Source organism: Lathamus discolor, chromosome 5, assembly GCF_037157495.1.
Source record: "Lathamus discolor isolate bLatDis1 chromosome 5, bLatDis1.hap1, whole genome shotgun sequence".
Taxonomy (NCBI): Eukaryota; Metazoa; Chordata; class Aves; order Psittaciformes; family Psittacidae; genus Lathamus; species Lathamus discolor.
The window spans coordinates 19,286,780-19,304,741 of record NC_088888.1 but is presented as its reverse complement, the minus strand read 5'-3'; the positions used below and the strand labels follow the sequence as shown (position 1 = coordinate 19,304,741).

General features: G+C 57.3%; 2 protein-coding genes across 8 annotated transcripts in view; both read right to left on the bottom strand.

The window, feature by feature from the left end:
- On the bottom strand, positions 1 to 6,020 carry HSP90AB1 (heat shock protein 90 alpha family class B member 1). 3 transcript variants are annotated; one of them, XM_065679986.1, is made up of 12 exons: positions 5,933 to 6,020; positions 5,700 to 5,846; positions 5,356 to 5,562; positions 4,915 to 5,074; positions 4,578 to 4,711; positions 3,781 to 4,098; positions 3,214 to 3,379; positions 2,847 to 3,037; positions 2,433 to 2,580; positions 1,881 to 2,149; positions 1,115 to 1,448; positions 1 to 594 (listed from the first exon to the last, which is right to left on the bottom strand). In XM_065679986.1, the coding sequence occupies exons 2-12, from the start codon at positions 5,844 to 5,846 to the stop codon at positions 485 to 487; spliced, it is 2,184 nt and encodes a 727-aa protein (XP_065536058.1). In that variant the 5' UTR covers positions 5,933 to 6,020; the 3' UTR covers positions 1 to 484. The 3 variants fall into 3 exon arrangements, with proteins under 3 accessions (XP_065536058.1, XP_065536059.1, XP_065536060.1); XM_065679987.1 differs by lacking the exon at positions 1 to 594 and having other exon boundaries at positions 1,204 to 1,448; positions 1,667 to 2,149; XM_065679988.1 differs by lacking the exons at positions 1 to 594; positions 1,115 to 1,448 and adding an exon at positions 1,679 to 1,773.
- An 885-nt stretch (positions 6,021 to 6,905) lies between these two features.
- The window catches only part of SLC29A1 (solute carrier family 29 member 1 (Augustine blood group)), a 34,166-nt gene continuing 23,109 nt past the window's right edge, over positions 6,906 to 17,962 (bottom strand). For 4 of the 5 annotated variants that reach the window (XM_065679991.1, XM_065679992.1, XM_065679989.1 and 1 more), the window contains 12 exons: positions 14,449 to 14,531; positions 13,936 to 14,017; positions 13,501 to 13,673; positions 13,156 to 13,295; positions 12,827 to 12,961; positions 12,558 to 12,655; positions 12,136 to 12,226; positions 11,922 to 12,013; positions 11,696 to 11,804; positions 10,383 to 10,468; positions 8,472 to 8,671; positions 6,906 to 7,901 (listed from right to left, as the gene is read on the bottom strand). In XM_065679991.1, coding sequence (XP_065536063.1) covers positions 7,790 to 7,901; positions 8,472 to 8,671; positions 10,383 to 10,468; positions 11,696 to 11,804; positions 11,922 to 12,013; positions 12,136 to 12,226; positions 12,558 to 12,655; positions 12,827 to 12,961; positions 13,156 to 13,295; positions 13,501 to 13,673; positions 13,936 to 14,017; positions 14,449 to 14,477 — 1,347 coding nt within the window. In that variant the 5' untranslated portion in view covers positions 14,478 to 14,531 and the 3' untranslated portion in view covers positions 6,906 to 7,789. Of the gene's footprint in view, positions 7,902 to 8,471; positions 8,672 to 10,382; positions 10,469 to 11,695; positions 11,805 to 11,921; positions 12,014 to 12,135; positions 12,227 to 12,557; positions 12,656 to 12,826; positions 12,962 to 13,155; positions 13,296 to 13,500; positions 13,674 to 13,935; positions 14,018 to 14,448; positions 14,532 to 16,106; positions 16,369 to 17,962 lie in introns of those variants that run through there. The other variant, XM_065679994.1, reaches the window with a different exon arrangement.

Sequence of the window (17,962 nt, the reverse complement as noted above, 5' to 3'; positions counted from 1 at the left end):
TAAATCCCATTCTTCAATATTTTAATTTCAGAAGAACATAAAAGCCCCAGGAAAATAAACAAAACATAACTGAAATACAATATCCTACCCTGGGGGTTCAGGGAAGCAGCAGCTCAGAGGAAGGGCTCTCCCACCCCAGTAGAACAAGGTTTGATGCCTACTGGGAACATGGAAGACCCCCTGGTGGGAACAGAGAAGTCTGATGCCTCCTCACCTCCGCTCCCCATCAGCTGGTGGGAGCTGTTCCTACACAAGCAGAAAGACACAGAACAGACATGCCTGAGGCTGTCTGAATCATTCACTACTGAGAAACGGGGAATGATGACGTCCTGCACCCTGCCAGAAACAACCCCACACAAGCAAACCCAAGAAAACAGACACCACCAAGGAGTCAGTAGCAGCTGGTGGCAGCAGACCCCCCCTTCTAAGCAGACATGATAAGGGGCAGAGGCCTGGCAGGTGAGAGAAGAGGCTTCCTCTTGCTTTAGTCTACCTCTTCCATGCGGGATGTATCTTCATCTCCCTCCAGAGGGGGAACTTCATCAGGGGCAGCTGCACTGGGTACCTCTGCAGTCACCTCATCTTCATCAATGCCTGGGAGAAGGAAGAAAAGGGAAGGATGAGACCTCCAAGTGACACCTGATCCCAAAGGCATTTTCTGCCCACAGTCTGAAGGACAGGACTATTAGCATCCAGTAGTTATGCCAAGCCACATCTCCTGATTTACATTTTTAGCTAAATAGCGAATTTGGAGGAAAGAAAGCTGAGTCCAAGCACAAGCTGTTTATCAAATAGGTCATATCTCCCACAACAGATTTTTGACATCCACTCTGAAGTAATAAGAAACACCTCAGTTTGAGATCTGAGCAGCTTGGCAGTGGCTCCTTGCCCTGGGGAGGACAGGACAGTCCACTCAGAGCCCTGAGACCCACCCAAAGTACCTTAATTCCAGACTTCACTTGCTCCTAGCCACCTTATGTAGGGAGCTAGTTCTGCACAGCACACCAGCAGCACAGTTACTGGCCTCCCTGCCCCAAGACAGTACACGCTACCCTGACCAGCTTACTTGCTTTCAGACCTGCTTTCAGCCCTGAGAAGCTGCATGGACACCTACCAAGCCCCAGTTTGATCATCCTGTAGATGCGGTTGGAATGGGTTTGTGGATCCTCCAGGGAGAAGCCAGAGGAGAGCAGAGCAGTCTCAAAGAGTAGCACCACCAGATCTTTGACAGCTTTGTCATTCTTGTCAGCATCAGCCTTCTGGCGGAGGGTTTCCACAATTGGGTGGTCAGGGTTGATCTCCAGGTGCTTCTTGGCCATCATATAGCCCATAGTAGAGTTGTCTCGCAGTGCCTGAGCCTTCATGATGCGCTCCATGTTGGCTGTCCAGCCGTAGGTGCTGGTGACGATGCAGCAGGGAGATGAGACCAACCGGTTTGAGACAGTTACCTGCCAACATAGCCAAGGGTTAGCTGAACAAGGTCCATACACCCTGGACTAGGCCCAGCCACAACACACAGGATACCACAGAGGTCTTTGCCCCAGGTTCACCTGAGGACACCCCAAAGCAAGCACAGATCCTCCAAGCAGCTCCAGTACTGCTGCACAGATCGGTTCGGACAGCTCAGCCAGCACCTTCAGCACCCGCTGATGTTTCTGACACTTACCTTCTCCCATCAATGCACGTTTTTGGGTAAGTGCCCCTCGCCTGCAGCCTGGCTGCTTAGAGCAAGATGGTGCATGCTGGGATCTCCAGTCTCCTTTAGCGGCTCCTCTGCAGGAGATGAGAGGCATGCGTTGAGCTGGGGCCCTTGCCTGTATCACAGAGGAGAGCCAGCTCTGCTCCCTCCAGCCCAGAGCTGCACACCCTGCCCATCTCACCTTCTCCACCTTCTTGTCCAGGATCTCCTTCATGAGTTTGCAGAGGGTCTCCAACTTGGCCTTGCTCTCCTCCATCTTCTTTTTCTCCTCCTCATCCTCAGGCAGCTCCAGCCCCTCTTTGGTGACGGATACCACAGTCTTGCCATCAAACTCCTTGAGCTGCTGCACGCAGTACTCATCAATGGGCTCTGTCATGTACACCACCTCAAAGCCACGCTTCCGCACGCGTTCCACAAAGGCTGAGTTGGCAACCTGCTCCGTACTCTCCCCTGTGTTTGTGAGGTGTAGAAATGAAATGTCACCAAGACATAAGAGCTGGTTTCAGCAGGACAAACAGCACCAGTCGCTCAGAACCCCTAGCATGAAACTGGATGCAGCCAGGGCTCTAAGCCTGGTGGTCTTCCTCCAGCACCCAGGGACAGGCTGTGATTCAGCCAGGAAGGTCTGCTGAGATCATCAGCACCTACCTGGAAAAACCTGCTCTTAAGTCAGGGGCTGGTCAGCAGGTAACCTGCCTTCACCTCACTACGACACAGAGAAGCTCTGGCTCACCTGTGATGTAGTAGATACTCTTCTGGTTGTCCTTCATACGGGACACGTACTCTGAAAGCGAAGTCATCTCATCACCCGACTGAGATGTGTGATAACACAGCAGCTCTGAAAGGCGCTTTCGGTTGGTTGAGTCCTCATGGACGCCCAGCTGGGAGCAGAGGAGATGCATGAACCCTCCAGCACGGGAAGTGCATGCACTTGGCCGCCTCTGAGGCACAGCCGCCTCTGCCCACCCCCGATCATTTCAGTGTTGGGCTTAGGGCAGCCAGCTGCCCACAGAGTCTCTGGGGCACTTGCAAAACCCACTGTATCCCAACACCCACGCAGAGAAGACATTGCACAGGGACAAGGCTGCTCTTCAAGGCAGACAGGTCATGGGCCGCCCCGTCCTGCAGGTGCAGGGTGCCAGCTCACCTTCAGATTCTTGGAAAAAGCCTCATAAAATTTCTTGTAGTTCTCCTTGTCCTCTGCCAGCTCGGAGAAGAGCTCCAAACACTTCTTCACAATGTTTTTCCGGATCACCTTGAGGATCTTGCTCTGCTGGAGCATCTCACGAGAGATGTTCAGAGGCAGGTCCTCAGAGTCCACAACACCCCGGATAAAGTCTGAGTAGGGGAAATGAAAACAGGCATCAGGTTAAGAGCTTCATCACAGGAGGAAAAGCGTTAAGACACTGACTGCTGTGTGCCCACGCCGGTCGTGCCACTCTGTACTGGGAGCAGTACCACAGTCTGTGGTAGTCCTAGCTCCATACTGGGACACAGAGGTAAGGGGCTCTTACTTAGGTACTCGGGGATGAGCTCATCACAGCTGTCCATGATGAAGACACGCCTCACATACAGCTTAATGTTATTCTTCTTTTTCTTGTTCTCAAAGAGGTCAAAAGGGGCACGGCGCGGGATGAAAAGCAGGGCCCTGAACTCCAGCTGCCCTTCCACAGAGAAGTGCTGCAGAGACAGGAAAGAAAAACAGCTGCCCTGGTGCTTCCCTTCTGCCCCAGGGCCCACTGTGGGCAGGCTGAACTACTGCTCGTCAGCACTCGGACTGGCAGCCTGGCACATCCAAGCAGCCTGCATTTGTTCCTCCTCAGCCTCACTTCCTCCTACATGCCAGGGGTCTCTGCTATCCAGCAGGCCTGGACAGACAAGTTATGTCTCTCTGAGGCCAAACACGCTTCCATCCTGGTTCTAGGCTGGCACTACCAACCGCTCCACCTGCATCAGAGTTGCAGTGCAGGCTGAGGCACCAAGTGGCCTGGAGTCCTCAGTCCCCCTGAGGCCCAGCCATGCGGTGGGCTGGAAAGGGGCCCTCTGCCTCACCCTGGAAGCCAGGGTGGTCCAGCACTCACCTTGACAGCCAGATGGTCCTCCCAGTCATTGGTAAGGCTCTTATAGAACTCGCCGTACTCCTCCTGGGTGATGTCGTCAGGGTTGCGTGTCCAAATAGGCTTGGTCTTGTTCAGCTCCTCCTGGTCAATATATTTCTCCTTGATTTTCTTGGTCGTCTTCTTCTTGCCTTTATCTCCTTCCTCTTCCTCCTCATCAGAGCCCACATCCTCAATTCTGGGTTTCTCCTCGTTTTTAGATGCTGACTCTTCCTCTTCCTTTTCATCTTTCTCCTCCTCTGCCTCATCATCACTGATCTCTTTCTCACGCTCCTTCTCAGTCTATGGAGAAAGGGACAAGCAGCAGTCAGGTTTATCCCCAGGCAACTGTTACCAGGAATCCTTTTGCTCCAGGTGAGAGAAATTAGTATCCTCCAAGGCCCAATAAATGCAACATCTGAAAACAGGGCTTCTCGTGAAGCCAGGCCTCAAAGTACCTCCACAGCACGTGCAACCAAAAGCTGTGTCTGAGAAAATGAGACAAAGGGCACAAAACCACCAAGCCTCCGTGGCTGGTTTAGATGACCTCCGGCTGCACAGATCAAAGGCCCAAAGTGTGTCTGGATACCCACCACCTCCACCCCAGCCTCAAATTATCTCTGGCCACAGAAGCTGGAAGCACCACTGCTCAATACCCAGCAGCCTGAAGCTATGTGAGGGACCAGAAGTTACTCTGCCCTTTTCTGGGCTGTTGCTCACAACATCACCCACCCCTGCGTCCAAGCTTCCCAATGGGTCCCCACAGTCCTTCCCTTACGTACATAGAGTGTGATGGGGTAGCCAATGAACTGAGAGTGCTTCTTCACCACCTCTTTGACACGCCGCTCCTCCAAGTACTCTGTCTGATCCTCCTTTAAGTACAGGATCACTTTGGTGCCCCGTCCAATGGGCTCACCTACCGTGCATTGAGAAAAACATTAGCGTTTCAAGGTATAGTGCTAAAGGGCTGACTCCAAGTAGGACCAGCTTCTTGATTCTAAACGCTACTTGATACCTAACGAGCGTGACTGACAATGCAGCATAGCTCTGGGAAGCACCAAAAAAAGGAATGCTTCCAGCAGGTAAATATATTATGTGGATTTTCTGTACAATACATACCATGGTCAGGTCGGACAGTGAAGGAGCCCCCAGCTGATGACTCCCAAGCATACTGCTCATCATCATTGTGCTTGGTAATGACAACCACCTTCTCAGCCACTAGATAGGCCGAATAGAAACCGACACCAAACTGTCCAATCATGGAAATGTCTGCACCAGCCTGTGAAAGAAGAGGAAGATTGACAGATCAGTGAAGAAACAAGAGATGTCTACAGCTGATTCACAGCAGCAAGAACTGGGTCAAGCATGCAAAGAAAAACGCAAGTGTCAGCAGGCAGCCAGCCCTACCCTCGGCTTCTCCCTGCCGCTGGGAAGGTGCGGAAGCACAGCTGGGTACACCAACAGCTCCCACAGCCAAAAAGGCAGCATGGGTATGGTTATATTCCAGTACAAGCCTGTGGCCCAGGCCCTAGGAACCTCATGCAGCTAAAGACAACCCACCTGCAGGGCTTCCATGAAGGCTTTGGTTCCAGATTTGGCAATGGTGCCCAGGTTGTTGATGAGGTCTGCTTTTGTCATCCCAATGCCAGTGTCCACCAAGGTGAGTGTGCGCTCCCGGGAGTTGGGGACTATGTCAATCTTGAGATCCTTACCACTGTCTAGCTTTGAGGGGTCAGTCAGGCTTTCATAGCGGATCTTATCCAGTGCCTAAGGGAGAGAGTGATGCTCACCGCCGCCCCCCCACTCAGCACACACCGCCCTCCCACAGCAGGCACCCGCCTCTCCCCGGGCACCCCACGGGACATCAGCCTCCCCGCTGCGCCGAGGAAGGGGACCGTGCTCACGTCGGAGGCGTTGGAGATGAGCTCCCGCAGGAAGATCTCCTTGTTGGAGTAGAAGGTGTTGATGATGAGCGACATGAGCTGGGCGATCTCCGCCTGGAAGGCGAACGTCTCCGCATCCTCCTCATTGCACTGCACTTGCTCAGGCATCTACAAAGCAAGCACAGCCCGTGAGCACCTAGGAGAACCACGGGAGGCCCGGCCCGGCCGTGCGCCACAGCCCGCACAACGCCCACCGTTCCAGGGGAGAGCAACAGCCGAAAGGGAGGCGGCTTCCCCCGGCCGCCTTTTCTAGGCACGGCCGGGACTCAGCACACACCGTCTCCTTCCGCCTTAAAGCGTCCCTGGTTCTGGCAGCTCACAGTAAGCGGCAACCAGCGTTGCCGTTTTAACGGCGGCTGCCATGGTGGAGGCGGGCCGCAGTCTTCAGCTTCATGCCGTTTCCGGGCCTGCTGCCGGCAGCGGAAGAACACCATCACGGTGAGCAGCAGTAGTGAGGCACTTCCAGAGGCTTCCAGAGGGGTCGTGAGTGGTGCTGGCGGTGGCGGCTGGTGCTGGGCTCCGCACGGCTGCGGGCCTGGGAGGTTTCTGCTGCCGCAGCGGCATTCCCGAGGCTGAGAGCCGCGCAGCTCTGCCGTCCAGCGGCTGGCTGCAAGCAGACCTTGTGGATGAGGAGGGGGGAAGATGGCAGGAGACGGGCTGCGGGGATCCCGTTGGAAAACAGCGTTTGGGCGTGCTAGACTTTTAGCATTCAAGGGTAAAATAAATCTCATGTTCTATCCTCCCTGTCGGGGCTGCAGGCGCAGGGAAGCCGGAGGGGGGATGAGGGGACCCTGCCTCACAGCCTTCGCTGAGGCTGGGGATGCCGCGGGGTGGCAGCCGCCGGCAGGCGGTGCAGTGCCGCCCCCGGAGCAGGAGGTGGCACTGCGGCTGTTGCAGGCACAAGGAAAGCTTTCGGGTGCGTGTGCTGCGGGTCCGTGCACCCCGAAATACGCAGGTCCATTCCCTGCTCGTAAGTGCCGGTGGTCCCTGGTGAACCCTGAGGGCTGCGACCCGTCCCCGTGCTGGCTCTCCACTGAGCCTGCCCGCTGGGGGAGCACAAGCCACTTCACCGCCCAGTGCTGGCTATGGCAATGCCTGCTGCCTCCGTCCCTTAGCCCCTCCACAGCTCTCTGCCGTGTGGCGATGGAGACACACACATACCCAAAGGGTGTTTCAGTGTTTTTATAGAAAACGGCAACTGTACAGACGCGTTTACACAGATGAGGGATGGGGAAGCCAAGGGGAAGGTGAGGCCTCCCCCTGCAGCTCAGGCGGGCACAGGGAGGGCAGCCTGGGTGGGAAGGGAGCTGCTGCGTCTCCTCCGGCAGCCCGCAGTGGGACATCCCGTCACACAACTAGGAAGCAGAAACACAGTAACAATCACACACAAAGTAGGGGACAAAGGCAAGGAGAGGGGGAGAAGGTGGAGTGTGGAGACCCCCTCCTCCCTCAGCCTAGCCACGGTGTGGGGTCTTTATGTGGGTGGGACACAGATGTCTATGCTCAGGGATACTGCTGGGCAGCGGGATGTGCGCCGAGCAGGCAGCAGGGATGGGAGGCTGGCTGGGGCTCTCCTGCCTGCTTGCAGTCTCAGCAGCAGAAGTGGGATGTTCCCAGCCCCCTGCAAAGAGAGGAGAGCACGTCCCTCGGTGCCTCGGGGACAAGGGCAAGTGAGGAATAACACTGGATACCAGCCCTCAACTCCGTCAAGACAAGGAGGCTGGGAATGGCTTTTGGCCTTGAGCTGGGGAAATTACACAGCGTGGGAGGCAGCTGGACCTCTGCGAGATCCCGGGGGTCTTACACACACACACACAGCACGGGGAAGGAGAAGGCACGTAGGCCTGAAGGCATCACACAGCCAAGCATGGCAGGAGCCAGGCCAGTCCTGCAGGAGTGGAACCGTCCCTGGGTCTAACATCTGCTGTGGCAGTGTGGTTTGGCAGGGGCAGGCGTGAGGGGTTATCTCCCCACAGTGCCAAGGTGTCCAGGGTCTTGGAGGAGGATGCGGAGCCGTCTCTCAGTGTCCCTGCACCCTCCAGGTACCTCTGCTAGATGAGAATTCGGAACAAAAAGGAGACGGCAGCTCCTAAGGCCAAGCCCAGTGACAGGAAAAAGGCCATGACAGCTCCAGCTGTCTCTGCTTCATGGGCAAGCACTTTCCTAGGTGGAAAAACAGGTTATCAGATGTGTCCTAGGCGATGCGTGTCCCATGCCCTGCTAAGTTCAACGAAGAGCTGAGAGGAGGCCACAGAGGAGCCAGAAGCTGTGCTCCTCTGCACAGAGGAACAGCAAGAACAAATCCACCTTGGCCCCAAGAGCCTGCCTCCAAAGCAGGGGCTCATAAAAGCAGAGTGCATCAGGCAGGCTTCCCTCAAGCTTCCAGAGCCAGGGACACCCCTCCCTGGCTCCTGCCCCCATGCACTGCAGCCTGCCTGGCTGAGCCCCAGCAAGGCTGCTCACCCTGCTGTGGGTGCTGTGCTCGCCAGCATGGCAGGTGAGGGAAATGGGGAGCCCAAACAACAGCTTCCTCATCTCTAGGATGTGGAGGCACAAGGCAGATGGGACACTGGGGTTGTCTGCCCTGAGGTAGCGGGATTCCCTGAGGTTCCCCTCTGCGCCTGCACCCCCTTCTCAAGATGCGAGAGCTGAGCAGACGCAGGCCCCAGCAGTCATGCTGGGGCTGGCATCTGGGCTGGAAACAGCCCTTCCACATCCACAGCTCTTACTCACTTGGGCCCGAAGCACATGCAGAGGCTGGCCAGGTAGCCGTTGGAGACAGAGAAGAAGATCATGAAGACGATGTACCAGGCATCGTGTGAGAATACAACAGGCAGGTAGTCACGGGGTTGCACGTTGCACAGCATGAAAAGAGGGATAAAGATGACACGGAGGGCCACCATCACTGGCAGGAGACAGCTGTCCTTCCCGGGCTGGGAGAAAAACACAGGTCACTGAGCAGCTCAGGAGGGGATATTCTCTATCCCATGGGATGCCAGCTGGGGCTCTACAGAGGCTGTCACTACTACACTGGGGCTGAGGAGCCACAGAGATGGCACAGATGCTGAGAGACTTTCTCTGCTGCAACAAATCTGAGCATCACCACCTAACTATGGTAAGGAGGTCTGAAAGTCCTGCCCCAGCCAACCTGGAGAGCAGCAGCATTAGAGCCAAAACACTGAGCTGGGCTTGTGGGCTACTGCTAAACCCTTGCTGGAAAAAACAGGCAGGCAGGAGAGCCTTGTTTATGCTCATACAGTCTCTTCCTGCAGCCTCGAAGACAAGGCTGGCTGAGGTAATTCCCCTCTGGCACCTCAGGGCCTGCAAAGTGGGCCTTAACCAGCTCCTCAGCCTCCTACACCATCCCCCAGCCAAGTGGGGTAAGATCCAGCAATCTGGGAAAGGGATTATGCTGGGGCTGTTCTGGACAGTGCTGGGAATAGCACAGACTGAGTTATGGTCATCCCGGATCCTAGCAGAGTTCCTGGACATGTGAGGCTGGGATGAAGAGGCACCATCCCCATGTTGTTCCTGCAGCTGGGACCGAGCCCCTGGTACCAGACATTCCTGGCTCCATCTGGGGTCCCCTCAGTGAGGTGCCAGGGTTGCACATGATGGGGCTCTTTGGTCTCAGGTCAGGAGGGACCCACAGCTGCCTCAGGAGCTCCTGAGCTGGCATAGCCAAGGGACACTGCATGAACATGGGGGAAGCTGAAGTTAGGACAGCTGCTGCATCCCGGGGCAAACTAGCAAGAGCAACAGCCTCTTCTGCTTGAGGAGGAGAAAAGGAGCAAGTGGGGCCCCAACCAGGGAAATGAGGCCCAAACCACACACACAGTCAGACTTTCCACACAGCCTTGTTTTGGAAATGTCTCCTGCTGGGTCATCCCACCAGAGAGGCTGTGGCCTGGACACCAGGCAATGCGGCTCATGGCCAAGGCCAAGAGCAGCCAGCAGTGGTGGCCAGGGGAGAAGCAGCTTCAGGCTGTGGGGAAGCCAGGCCCGGAGAGACCCACAGCATGTGTTGTGCTGAGGAGCTCCTCTAAACAAACAGCCTGAACAATACGGGGGGAAACAGCGCTAGGGGGGTGGGTGAAGGGGCAGGAAGAGACACAGACAGGACAGGCCCCTTCCTCAGCCACCCCCATTACAGCTCCCATCCCTCAGCCCCAGCAACTCTGCACCAGGCAGGGGAGAAAGGAGCAAGGGGATGGGTCAGGGGCAGCTCTGTGACCCACATGGCATGGCTCTGCCCTGCTCCCAGGACAAGGCTCTTTAAAGCAGCTTTGTCCTGTGCTGAGTCCAGAGGTTTTATTTTGGGCTGCCCTGTCTTTCACCCTCTTCCCCTGCCGCCGTCCTGTCTCGCTGTGTGCATAGCTGGAGTGAAGGTTTGTTTACAAAGAGGCTGAAGTGGAGGAGGCAGCTTCATCCAAGCCATGCCAAAGGAGGGGTGGGAGGAGAGGACAACACTGTGGTTCTCGGCTCTGACCCATAAATCGCTGCTTAGCACCTAAGACCCAGGCAGGAGTTGCTCTGCACCTCCTTCCTGTTCCAATCCATGGATGGTAGCCTCAGCAAGAGCCATGGCTGGGGCTGGGGTCTGCCTGGGCACTGGTCTGCCTTTGCTCCCTGCCCCATGCTTACCCATGTGAAGAGGGCAGTGAGACTCCGTCCTGTCCAGTCAAAGACATTAAAGAGCAGGAAACAGGAGACAGGGATGAAGTATAAACCTGCAGAAGGGGGGAGAAGGTAACTGATGAGCCCAGGGTGCCCCAGGGCCTCCTGCCACTCACATGGAGACTGTATTTTGGGTCTAGGTCATCCTGGTTTCCCACTAAGCCCTGGAATGGTCTCCCAGCCAGGCCAGTGTCCACATCCAAACCACTGTACACAGCAGTTTCTTCTTCCCCTCAGGCATACTCTATCGGGTTTGTGTGGCAAGGTTTTAGTAGGAGGAGAGCTACAGGGGAGGCTCCTGAGAGAAGCTGCCAGAAGCTTTCCCTGTGTCCAACAGAGCCAATGCCAGCCGGCTCCGAGACAGACCCACCACTGCCTGAGGCTGAGCTCATCAGCACCAGTGGTAGCAGCTCTGGGACAACATAGACAAAGCAGATTCCCCTGCAGCCTGTGTTGCAGACCGTGGTGAGGCAGCTGTGCCCCTCCGGCCCGTAGAGGTCCATGGTGGAGCAGATCTCCACCTGCAGCCCAAGGAGGACCCCACGCCACAGCAGAGGCTTGCCCAAAGGAGGCTGTGACCTGGTGGGAAGCCCGCGCTGGAGCAGGCTCCTGGCAGGAGCTGTGACCTTGTGGTGAGAGGAGCCTGCACCAGAGCAGGTTTGCTGAAGGACCTGTGACCACACAGGAGACCCATGGTGGAGCAGTCTGTGAAGAACTGCACGCCATGGGCAGGTTTCCTGTTGGAGAAGTTCATGGAGGGCTGTCTCCTGTGAGAGGGACCCCACAGTGGATCAGGGGAAAAGTGTGAAGAGTCTTCCCCAGAGGAGGAAGGAGCAGCAGAAACGTGATGAACTGACCACAGCCTCCATTCCTCATCCCCCTGCACTGCTGGGGGGGAGGAGGTAAATAAATACTAAGTAAAGTTAAGCCTGGGAAGAAGAGAAAGGTAGGGGAAAGTTGGTTTATGGCTTAGTTTTTATTTCTCATTACCCTGCTCTAATAAATTAAACTAATTTCCCCAAATTAAACTCATTTCCCCAAGGCAAGTCTGTTTTGCCCGTGATGGTAATTGGTGAATGATCTCTCCCTGTCCTTATCTCAACCAACAAGCCTTTTGTTACATTTTCTCTCCCCTGTCCATTTAGGAGGCGGCTTTGGTGGGCACCTGGCATCCAGACAGGGTCAAACCACCACACATACCTACTACTTCAAGCCTCACTTTTTCTCCCCCATTTGTTTGCCGTTTCCTCCTACCCCGCCCCATCCCTGGCCACACTTACCCCATTTGTTTCCCTCTCCGAGGACAGTGGACACCTTAGCTGTGATGGCAGGAAAGACGCCGATGGTGACAGTGAAGACGAAGCAGACAGACACAGCCATGACCCAGAGCTAGACAGGTGAAAGAAAGAGGCTGGTACCAAACACAACGCAAGAGACCAGCGCAGGGCTGGTCTCCTCATCCCCTGATATGAGGGTCAGGGCAGGGGTCGCTGGCAACCCACAGACCTTCTTAAAAATAGCAATGACCGAGGGCTTCTCATCAGGGTTGTGGATAGGGATGACCTTTGAGTTATTCTGCTCCATCCCATTGGGCTCATCTGCAGGGAGAGACACAAGTAGGGCATAGCAGACCCCAGAAAGCCGAGATCTGGTTTAGTCCTTCTGCCTCGTTCTTCCTCTCTGCTCTTCCTTTTTCCTTTTCCTCTTCTCAGTCCCTCACCTTTTTTAATCAGGTCTCTCTTGGTCTCCAGCTCTGCATTGTACACACTGTACTCTGTCTTGTCCTTCATGGAGTAGTATCGGAAGAAATCCTGCAGAGAGACAGCCACAGAGAACTCACTCACACCTGAGGAAAGAAGGCTGTCAGGGGCTGCATGGTGACAGCAGCAATAGGCAAGATGGGCGAAGAGTTCCCTCCACTTGTGTCTGATACTGATGCTTTCCTGCTTACCCAGGGGCTCATTCCCACAGTACCAGTATCCCAGAGAGGTCCCTTGGAACAGGGTAGAGCTTGCCCTGACCCAGGAGGTGAAGGCTGGTAGGAGCCACTGCTGGGGTGCTGGTGGGCTGCAGTCCTCCTGCCATGGTGCACAAAGGTCCCACATCCCCACTGCCTTCCCCACCAGGGTGACCAAGTCTCACCATGCGGGGCAGAAGGATGTAGGAGAAGATTGCCAGCACGATCGCCACACAGGCCGTGGTGAAGTAACCAATGAAGCTCTCGGGCTGCTGGGCGCCAACTGGAGCACAGGAAGGGAGGAGACGGGGGAAAAAGCATGAAGATGATGAGGGCCGGTAGGAAAAGGCTCTGCTGCAATCTCCCACCCAACCCTACAGCATGATCCCAGCAGATCCTGTCAACAGCAGTGCTCTGGAAAGGCCCAGTCACCCACAGGGCTGGGATTACTCACTGGCAATACTGAAGATCATCGCCAAAGCAGCAAAGGTGCCTGCCAAGCCCTGCCCACTCATGATGGGAGCTGTGTAGCTGGCAGGCAGGAGCCCTGCCAGCCCAAAGAGGCTGCTCTGGAGGATGGCTCCAAAGGCTGCAAAGGGAAAAGATGAGCAGAAATGAGAAACCAAAAGCAAGGATGGACTGCACCTCTGCAGGGAGCCAAGGCCCTTGCCCTGCAAGGCAAGGCAGGTCCCCCTCCTCCTTGGCTCTCCCTCAGTGAGTTTCATGTTTTTCTCCCTACCCATGGGGCTGTGCCCCTTTGCTTCCCCCCACTGCCTTACTCACAGTTGATGAAGACGATGCTGATCATGGTAAAGACGAAGAAGGGAAGAGGCTCCATGGCAACCTTCACCATGATCGCAGTGACTAAAAACACCAGCCCAATGGCCACCAGGCTGCCCGAGATGCGGATCTGCTGGGGAATCCTGCAGGAGAGGGTCTCAGTGAGGAAAACCCACCCACCAAAAGCCTGTGAGGCTGGTGCCAAGCTCTCCCATGGGAACCGGAGGCTGGTGTTTTGCCTTTGACTTGACTGAGCAGGCTGCAGCTTGGCTCAGAGCTGGGGCAGGATGGGCCAGGGCTGGGCAGCCCAGTGGGGGCTGGCAATGGCAAGGACGGGGCAAGGCTCACCGCTGGTGGATGAAGGAGTTGAGGCAGGTGAAGATGAGGAGGGGCACCATGGCGCAGAGAGTCATGAAGTTGTCAAACATGGACTGCAGGTAGGATGGGGACGCAGGAGCCTCACCGGTCTGGTTCCAGCCGCGGCTGCTCTCCTCCGGGTCTGCGAGGCGGCTGATGAAATACTGCGAGGGAAGGAGCCTGGTGGGGCCCTGGTGCTGCGAGGTCTCCCCGTAGCACACGCAGGCAACCCTTGTCCTCCTCCGGCCCCATGCCCAGCCCTCCTGCTGCCTCAGCACAACTCGTCCCAGCCAAGTCACCCATGCTTCTGTCTCCTGCAGTAAACTGGGGGCTCTTCTGTGCTGTGCTGCCACACCTACACCATGGTCCCTAGATGTGACAGGGGATGATCAGTGTCATGGGCAACAGCAGGAGGGAAGCCCTCACCTCCCTGGCGGTCATGAAGAAATTCCATGGCAGCAGTGTTCCCAGGCCGAGAATGAAGAAGATCAGCCAGACAGCTTTGTACCTGCAGAGGGGACAGAGCGGTTTGGAGTGGGACGGTGGGCAGGGAGGCAACAGGCATTGCTTCTATCTACAGCAGTGGGAGGCACCAGGAGGAGGAGGAGGGAAGATGGAATTTATTGTCCTGCCCCACATCCCACATCTGGGATGCAGGAGGGCCATGGGAGACCCTCCCCAGGAAGGTACGAAGGCAGTGGGAGGCTGGCACGTGGTACCCAGAGACACAGCGGCTGTCAACAGAGCTGGGAGGGAGTCACACTCCTGGTCACAGCCCGCTTGTAATGGAACAGCTGAGCATCCCAGGGAAGGGACAGCTCAGTACCCCAGTGAGCATGCAGGAGAGAGGGTCCCACAGATGCTGGGTGCCCCTGTCCTCTCCCCCACCTCCTGGTATCCTGGACGTGCCCCCACACCTACACCACAGCCCAGCATTACCTGTCTTGGGGCCCGTCTCTTGCTGTCATCTTGTGCAGCAAGATTCAGCACAGGTCCCAGTGAGTCTCGTGGCCACTCTCCGCCTGGAAAGCAGACAGAGAATTTTACATGGAGTGAGGGACACAGGCCAGGCAGGGGCAGAGCTGGCTTCAACCCCCCGGCCATGCCACCGGGTAAGTGCTCCACAGGGAGCCACAGAGAGCCCGCAAATGGCGAGAGCACAGCACAACGGCTCTGGGAAGCTGTGGCTCAGTCCTTCAGCCGGGGCGCAGGAAGCCCTCTCTCCACAAGGAGCACTGCTTTCCCAGGGTGCCCTGGCTGCCAGCTGCTCCGCAGCAGGCTCTTAAGGGATTTGTGAGCCTGCAGCTCTCTGCCCCCAATCCCGGGGCTGGGAGCAAAGCATATGCGCGGCAGGCCGTGTCCAGCCGCTGCCCTCCCCACCTCCCTCCAACGCCCGGGGCACAGCGGCACAAAAGACACATTTAATTCTGCAGCCTCTGCGGCCAGAACCACCGACGCAAACCGCTGCTTCTTATTCCCTCTTCCCTGGGGCGCTCGCAGCCCTTTCCTGGGTCACCTTGGAAAGCCAAGGGCATCCCTGGCACTGCTGCTCCCCTTCCCCCAGCACCCACCGCTCTTTTTCCCCCATCACCACCTGCCCAGCACCTGCCACTACCCGGTAGCCCCAGGAGCCCCAGCAAGGGACCTTCCCTCCCCGGTCCCCCCCTCCTCTTCCTGGGGCACAGTGGGACTAGCCGCCCAGAGAAGCCACAGGCCTGCCTCGTCCTTTTCCAGTCCGGGCAGCGCAGCATGGGGTGTTCCAGCACCTCTCCCAGGCCGTCATCTGCAGCGAGGCTCTCAGTGCTGAGCCCCCGGCCCACCCAGGGCATGCCCCTCAGGCGGCTGCACCGCTGCTGCCGGCTACAGCATCCCTGCCTGCTCCCGGCCAGGTATGGGAGGAGGCAGGCAGGAAGCAGCATTCTGGGATCTGTAGTCCCTGCCAGCCCCAGTATGTGTTAAAGGCAGCGGAGCCCGTCCCTTGTGCTCGGTGGCTCTGGGCACAGCTCGCCTCCTCCCTTGGTGTGTTCCTGCAGGGTGGGGAGCCTACAGCTGCGATGGAGCCAAAACACAGCTGGCAGGATGTGGAAAGGGATTTGGGAAGCCTGCTGGCTGCTTGGAAAAGCCAGAGCAGGATGACAGGTATGTTTGCCTGGAACCCAGAGCCCCACCAACCCGTCATGCACTATCCTGTTGATGCCAGAGCCATCTGCAGCACAACTCCCCTGCCTTCCCATGCAGACAGCTCCTGCCTTGCCCTTGGGAGCCACCTGGGCTTCCAGAGAAAACATCCCAGCATCTCCTCCCAGCAGCCTGCCGGTGCCTCTGGGGGCAGGAGGCGCCCTGAGCCCTGACCCTGGGTTAGCAGGGGGATCTGCAAACACAGCTGACACCCTGCTGCCCCGCCGGGGCCACGGCTTGTCCCCGAGCAAACAGATCTCACCTCAAAACAGGCGGGAGAGCTCCAGCTCCCCCCATGGCTCCCCAGCAAGCCCTCAACACACTGCCCCTTGCGCAGCCAAGCCCCCAGCTCCGCTCCCAGCCCCCAACAGCTCACACCGGTGTCCCAAGAAACAGGGGCAGGGACCCTGCAGACATACCTGGGGAGCAGGACAGAGCCAGGGCAAGCCCCGTGTTCGGTGTATTTGAAGGGGCGTGCGTCCCTTCCACACCCCCTGCTCTTGGGGTGAGCGCCAGGCCCCGGCTCAAGTCACGGGGGCTGAGCCCATGCGAGCCTGGTGGCATCCGCAGAGGAGGAGGAGAGGTGTCGGGTACCAGAGCTGGCACAGGGCCGAGTCCCGCTGCCTGGCCAAGGGAGGAAGGGAGGGGAGCTGTGGAGCAGGGAGCATGGCCGGGGGTGCTGGGCAGAGCGCTCCACCATGCCGCTTCCCAGCCACCTCCTGCTTCCGTCCGGAGAGCGCCCGCATCCTTGCGTCAGGAGCCCGACCTCCCCGCGGGCGCTGCCGGCCGCAGCCTCTGACCCGCTCTGTTTGTTTTCTGTCTCACTTCGCTAAGTGCCTCCTAATTTTTTCCACAAGGAGCTGGTGCCTTTGTGCCAAGGGGCGCCTGGGTCAGCACTCATTACAGCAGGAAGCGCGTCCAGCCACCGTGCGTACCAACAACCCTACAGCAAACACAAACCAACGCCAGCAGCAGGTGGCAAACCCCGCTCCCAACCCGCTGAGAGCAGCCCCACCATAAGGGACACAGGGACATAAGGGACCAGGGGACAGAGGAGCAGGGGACAGAGGCCACCCTGCAGCCACCGGGCTGGCACAGCACAGCTCTAACCACCTCCTGGAGGAGCCCCCTGATGTTTAACCCAGCCAACAGCCCTGTGGCTGCACAGCCTTGGGACAAGGAAAAGGAGCAGCGGTGTTGTGCCTTGACATGAGGCCATCCATTTTATTCCTGGGTGTAGAACAGTCTGTCTTATCCCCTCTGAACTGATGTGTAAGCAGACGGAGCAAGATAACACCAATGGGCTTAACAAACCTCAGGCTAGCACCTCTAAGCAGGTACAAACAAGAGACGGCACGATTTTAATTGCCTGTTCACGCCGCACAAAGGCCTTGACAGATGCTAGTTGACACCTGTGTATTGGGCCACACTCAATCCCATCGCCAGCCAAGCCCGGGGAGGCCAGGGCAGCACCAGCCATCACCAAAGCCGCCCAGCCTCTGCAGAACTCGCACTGCGGGACAGCCACACCTGCAGGCAGCCATTTGTCACCAGGCTTCCGAGGTCTCCCTGCCTCCCCCTTCCCACGCACTGCCTACTCTCCTCCTTTCTGCTTTCAGCTAAGGTGAGCACAGCACACGCTTGGCTTTCCACGCCGGAGCGATCCCAAAGTGCTGGGTAGGCATGCTATACACAGAACCACCGCCTCGCTGAAGAAAAGCCCTTCACACCACGCCAGTGTAGCACTGTCCTTGCAGTCCCTACACAAGGGGCTGCCATCAGACCTGAAGGAAGCACCCCACGTCCTCCTGCCATCACCTGCAGGGGATCACTTTGCAGGGATAAGGTCATTGCTTCCTCCGAGTGTGGCCAAGATGGAGCTGGGCCAGCTGCCTCACCAGGCTTCACCCCATCCCTACATCCGCTCACCCCTGGGTGACACCAGGACGGGGGCTCATCCAGGTTTACTGTGGGCAGGGAACAAGCTGGCATGAAGTGCTGGTGGCCATGACTCAGCTGGAGGACGTGAAACACTCTGAGACCACCCGTTTCGTGAGGTTTCATGTGCATGCCTGAACTCTGACCAGACCGCTCTCAGGTCCTCCTACCTTGTGCTGGGGTCTGGGGCACCAGCCTGCTGGGCAGCGTCCTGCCTGCCTCCACCTTCAGCTGCCAGCTGCAAGCACGCGTCCTGGTATTGCACAAGACATATGAGTGTGCACAATTGTGCCCCATTACTGCACCGCTGGCACAAATGCAAGTGCTCCCAAATTGC

Coding starts and splice junctions, on each gene's coding strand:
- HSP90AB1 (XM_065679986.1), bottom strand. CDS start 5,846: ATGCCTGAGCAAGTGCAGTGCAATGAGGAGGATGCGGAGACGTTCGCC. Junction 4,712..4,914: donor CACTGTCCGACCTGACCATG/GTATGTATTGTA, acceptor AATGCACGGTAG/GTGAGCCCATTGGACGGGGC. Junction 3,380..3,780: donor AGGACCATCTGGCTGTCAAG/GTGAGTGCTGGA, acceptor CTGTCTCTGCAG/CACTTCTCTGTGGAAGGGCA.